Consider the following 5406-nt stretch of genomic DNA (forward strand, 5'->3'; position numbering starts at 1 on the left):
TTCAATTTTTGGTTCGTTTCCAGTTAGTTTGAATCCTTCAGAATTTAGATATAAAAGTATTTCGACAAAAAAAAAAAAAAAAAAAAAAAAAAAAAAAAAGTATACACTGTTCAAATATTGTGAGTTTTAGTCCCGTTTTGTTTTTGTTTCTTTTTCAGTTTGGGGCATACATATTCCAACCCATCCGTTTTTCAAATATCGAGTAAAATGCACAGGCTTGAGAGTAGAATGAAAAGAAGAAAAACAAGAAAGACTTCATTGCATAACCCGTGAAATATCATAGGAGGAATCAATCATTTGGGTCTCCAAAGCGAATAAAAGTACAAACAAATAGAGAAACGTGAAGCTAAGGGACAAGCAAGCCATTAGAGGACTTCTGAGACTTCTTCCTGTAATTAGAGACACTACAGTTTGGGCATACATATTCCAACCCATCCGTTTTTGCATAATCCTGTCATATTATAGCATTATAAGCATCAATCAGTATGCATACACTCAAGCCATTAATGCTATAGTTACGAGTGCATGGGTGTTTGTTTGGTTACCTTGAAGGCGCCAAGGCCTGGCCTTCTGTCACATCCGAAGTGAGCCCACTCTCCACACGATCCACAGTTCACCCAGTCACCTGCAGTGCTACTGTTTCAACCAAAAGCAAGGAGAATGTTAACATGTATTCTACTGATGTGTGAGAGAAAAAGAGGGTTGGTTCTTAAATGTACCTTCGACATATTAAACAACACTCTCCATCTACATCATCATGAGCATACTCATACTCCAGTAGATACGTCTCATAGTGTCTTTTCAGCGTATTGCCAACACCCTGCCATATAATAAACCCAAAGCTAGTCTCTGAAGACCAAATTCATGAATTTTAAGAATAAATCAAGTGATGAGATTAGAAATCAAATCATGTACAGTCATTCTGTTTGTGAGTGTATGGTTCCGCATCTTTGAGAAAACTTGTCCCTTCCAGTTGATCCCATTCCCTACGTGGAACCCTCCACGTGATACAACCTGCCAAAAAGAAAAAAAAATCCATTACCTCACCAAATCTATAATGCTGTCTGGGTTTGATTGAAACCAAAATCATAATGTAAACTACCTCTCGGTACAGATTGAACAGATCAAGCCGTTTGGAGTTGAGAACAGCATCTGGAAACTCCGCCAGGCCCCCAGGAGGAACAAGCCGGCTATGTCCTCGTATTACCAGAAACTGCATCACATCCCTTAGAAATTCCTCCTGAACAGAGACAGAATCCATAAAAGCCCCAAAGAAATAAACATATCAAATGGCTTAAAAGTTAAAACCTCACAATCCACTAAAAATGATGCAAACCTCTGAGCAAATCTGAATATGCGCTCTTCCACAGTCGTGTTTCTTGAGAGGCAGAGGGTTCAGTGAGATGATTTGCTTCCTCTGGTACGAACCAGAAAAAGCTTTACGGTGAGTTACCGGAGTACCACCTGATGCACCATGCTTTGGAGGCATGGGCAAGCTTCCTTTGGTTTGGTCACCATCAAACCTTCCAATTTCAGAGTAACCAGAGAAAGGTATCATCTTATGTCGACGGGTGTGAGGTATTGGTCTCAGAGCAGCCACGTTGATTTTCTTCGATGTAAGTCGTCCATTTTCCATTTCCTGGATGTAATATATTTTTTTCCCGAAGGATGCAATCAGTAAGATATACCTTCTTACATATAACATGTTCCATGAAAATGGCCACAAAACTTCACCCAAATTACAGTTGATATCAACTAATATAGCTCGTGAAACACAAAGAACGTCTAAATCAAACATTTTGTATCCTAAACAGTACCTTATTTTCTCTGCATGGCTCGGATCTTTTTCTGCTTGGCAAAGGAGGCGTTAACCAGTGAGGAATTTGGGATAGAAGAGCATCATGATTTGTTGTATCACTGATTTGTTTTCCGCAGAAGAAAAGTAGACGTTGTGCATCATCTTTTTCAAAGGAAGCAACAGACAACCCCTGAATGCTGGCTACTCCAAGGACAACCAAACTGCGGTATGACACATCAGGCGCCAGCTGTCTTAAGACCTGCCGAAAAGCAAAAGCTAACGTTTTCTTAGCTAACCATCAGCAAATAAAAACACATGAAACCCACAAATTCCTCAGAAGCCGCAGAGAATGTGAGCAACTCTAAATGTAAAATCATCATATATATATAGATAAAAGCAATAACGTAGGTAAAATGGTCCTGGGATATCCCAAAGCTTGAGTAAGAAGTTGGGAAAGTTGAATTGTCACTAATCTAACTGACTAAATATTGTCAAGAAATTTGGTAAGAATGGTCAATGGTGTATCAGATAAATAACATTATCTATAACACATTTACGGCGAGCAAAAGAAAAAAAAAAAAAGAGATTACTAACCTGCAGAGCCCATGTTGGAACTTGCATCGAAACTTCGTACACACTTGCCCCACAAGCTATTGAGGCAGACTTCCGAGGCTCAGAGAAAACCTGCTTTGTTTCTTCTGAGTTCACCACTGAGTGGACTAATTGAATCTTCTCGACCACCTCATGTTTTATGTGATTTTCCAAAAGCTAAGATTTAAAAATAAGAAAATAATAAATCCCATTGCACATGTATCCAGAGAAGAACTCAGCTTTTAATAGATATAATCCCTTGCCTGATCACTGAAACATGTCTGCGCATTTCCAGACACCAGCATTGATATGTGTGCTGAAGAACAGGTCGAGATATCACAGCGCATGGTGACTACACCACGAGTAAATGTCCCTGCTTGAAGAGGAGGTGCTGGAGCACTGCAGTATTAATTCAGATAAGCAAGAATATTAAAATAAACAAAGTATGTCTTCGACTAAATCCTTAGGCACAAATTCACAGAACGGTTGCTTGGCCAAATAAACACATACCTAGAACGGTTATGAAGCTTACTTCCTCGCATCTGCAACAATGAAATAATGAAGTTATATTTTGAAAAGGACTAAATACATGTACATGCACACATTTTAGTATATGCCCACTGATGACTAAGAAGGAAAACTACAAACTAAGGAGCTACACTCACTTCTATTCTCAAGAGAGCATTGAGTCCATCCACCAAAGATCCCAGTAAGAAAGTATCCTGAAATAGCAAAAAGCTTTGGGACTGAGGATATCATAAAGAAGTACTTAGATTTGCAAATAAACAAGCATCATAAAATATGCGAGAAGGTCAAGAACACGCACCACTGTGCATGGTGGCCCACACAAAAGAAATCTCACGGTTACATCTTCATCATATATATTTATTGATGGGAGACTTTCTAATGAATTTTCATCTTCTAGTTCATCGGCCCCCGGTGTAACCACATCAATTTTTGGAGGGTCTCCAAGCAGGCAGGGACAGGGTCCCATCTCATAATTTATTTTACGGTTGATGTCAGAAGAGAGTACGTCACTGTTACTCGTACAATAGAGACGGAAAGATGCTTCTGCAACCTGGAACGCATCCCATGTATCGCTGCAGGAACTGCATTACCGAAACACATCATTGACAGCTAAATTTATAGACTATTGGGACAAATATAACTTAGATTAAATAAGAAGAAAATGAAGGCTTGTTTGATGTTTGAGTAAATAATTACCTTTGTATGATTGAAAACAGAGCATGGCGGAAATGACAGGCTGCGTATTTGGAGAAGACATTTTTCCAATAAATCACATATTGGGCTCCCTGCAAAAAAGGCATAACATCAGTGGAGAAACTGATAAGAAATAGCAATACAAAATAATCAGTTCCAAAGTTCTCGACAGCAATTAGGTAGCCAAACTGTCATGCAAAAGGTCCTTTACATTTTAATCGTTCTTTTCATAGAGTTTTAAGATAACCATTGCGTTAACTGGATAGCGACAAAGAAGCCATAAAGAAGAACAGGAAAGCAAAAGCAAAACAGAGCTAGATGCATATCAAGAAAGGCCTACCTTAGAGTAGAGTGCTTGAGCTAATTCTTCACCATTGGGGAGCTCAAGGTAAACCTGAGACAAGAATACGAAATCAAAGCCTATTAACCAGGTACCAAGAGCCTAATAATATTAACTGGTGAAGGAAACTCCATAGAGCCTTTTAACGCATCATAGAGAGTAAACATCAAAATTTGAAACAAAGATCCTAGCTTCAGCTGGTAAGAAAAAGAACTCCAAATCTACAACTGCGCAATGTAAACGACGAATGTACTCACCGTCGTTGGTATTGAGGAACCAAAAAGAGTAAACAAGGTATCAGGAGTAGAAAAATCAGCATATCTAAACACTAATGGACCAACTTGATCAGTATCTCCACTCTGCTCCCCTTGCAAGTACACAATATCCGGTGCTGAAGAGTTAATTGCAACCTGGAACTCCTCTTTACTAGGGTTATTCAATACCTGAAACTATAAAATGACAAAAGTATAAAGCAAGAACCAAAATTTAAAGTCTAACTAACTGAGCTAGACACTGCAAAAACTTGCTTAAAGTTCCAAAATTTCAACGAAATTAGTTCTGAGTTACCTTAAGTCGCCCTGAAGAAGAGAGATCCGGAAAAGGGTATCTGGGCTGATGAGCTTCAGCCTTTTGGTTGTCGCAAAGCTCTCCGGAGACGAGAGCCAAAACATTACAACAGGTTTGACCATGAAACATCATTCAAAGCATTACCGAGCCTTCTATCTCTATGAAACTCGAGGAATCAACCCAATCGAAATCCTAAAGAAATTGAACGAGTAAACCCTAATTTGTAACTCGTAGAGGAAGAAGGGAGAAATCGAGGAGACCTAGAAAAGAAGAAGGCGAGGATAGACGATTTTTATTGGAATAAAGAAAACCTAAACGAAGAGGCCCATCATTCATTCACAAAGGGATAATGACCGTCAAAAAGGAAGCAACTTGACGATTTGTACACACACAGATCAAAGTTAGAAATCTCCAGAACAATATTTTTAAAAAAAATTATATATTAAAAAGAGCTATTAGTATTAGACACTGTTTCTGTTTCTCATCGAAACCCCAAAATCAAAGCACAATTAAACCCAAAAAAAAAAAATCAAAGCTCGAATTAATTTATTGGGCACGCGATGATTCTAATTAATAACAATTCAGATTAATTCCTCCTAAAGCAGATTAATTCATCATTCACTCACACAAGCAGAAAAAACCAAACAACATCATGTGATCTACCTTCATGCTCTCTAAATTCAAAGACTTAAAATAATATTGTTTCTTTTTTTTTCAAATTTTCAAATTCGTTAATTTGTTTACATGATGAGTCTTCATGGAAGTTTGAAGTTGCAAGAAATACTTGCTTACTAACCATGCAATTAATTCTCTAACTGATTGCATGGTTCATAAAACTGGACGGTAAGTTTATGGTGGCTGAAAGGATAATCTCTTTTTGTCTCACTAA

The 5406-nt window shown here is 38.1% G+C and overlaps 1 protein-coding gene across 1 annotated transcript; it reads right to left on the minus strand.

Moving 5' to 3' along the window:
- Nucleotides 1-236: 236 nt before the first annotated feature.
- LOC106335572 (AT-rich interactive domain-containing protein 4) lies at nt 237-4952 on the minus strand. The gene is made up of 16 exons (XM_013774127.1): nt 4518-4952; nt 4208-4399; nt 3951-4004; nt 3614-3702; nt 3216-3498; nt 3055-3111; nt 2900-2931; nt 2653-2788; nt 2393-2566; nt 1818-2057; nt 1337-1639; nt 1103-1240; nt 916-1014; nt 720-820; nt 546-636; nt 237-451 (listed from the first exon to the last, which is right to left on the minus strand). The coding sequence occupies exons 1-16, from the start codon at nt 4647-4649 to the stop codon at nt 347-349; spliced, it is 2226 nt and encodes a 741-aa protein (XP_013629581.1). The 5' UTR covers nt 4650-4952; the 3' UTR covers nt 237-346.
- Nucleotides 4953-5406: the final 454 nt, after the last annotated feature.

Source organism: Brassica oleracea, chromosome C3 (assembly GCF_000695525.1).
Source record: "Brassica oleracea var. oleracea cultivar TO1000 chromosome C3, BOL, whole genome shotgun sequence".
Classification (NCBI taxonomy): Eukaryota; Viridiplantae; Streptophyta; class Magnoliopsida; order Brassicales; family Brassicaceae; genus Brassica; species Brassica oleracea.

Bases quoted from the DNA above. Each gene is read 5' to 3' on its own strand.
- LOC106335572 (XM_013774127.1), bottom strand. From the start codon at position 4,649: ATGATGTTTCATGGTCAAACCTGTTGTAATGTTTTGGCTCTCGTCTCC. The intron at 2,789-2,899 runs GTATGTGTTTAT...TTAATACTGCAG, and splicing joins AAGCTTCATAACCGTTCTAG to TGCTCCAGCACCTCCTCTTC. The intron at 1,015-1,102 runs GTAGTTTACATT...TCTTTTTGGCAG, and splicing joins TGTTCAATCTGTACCGAGAG to GTTGTATCACGTGGAGGGTT.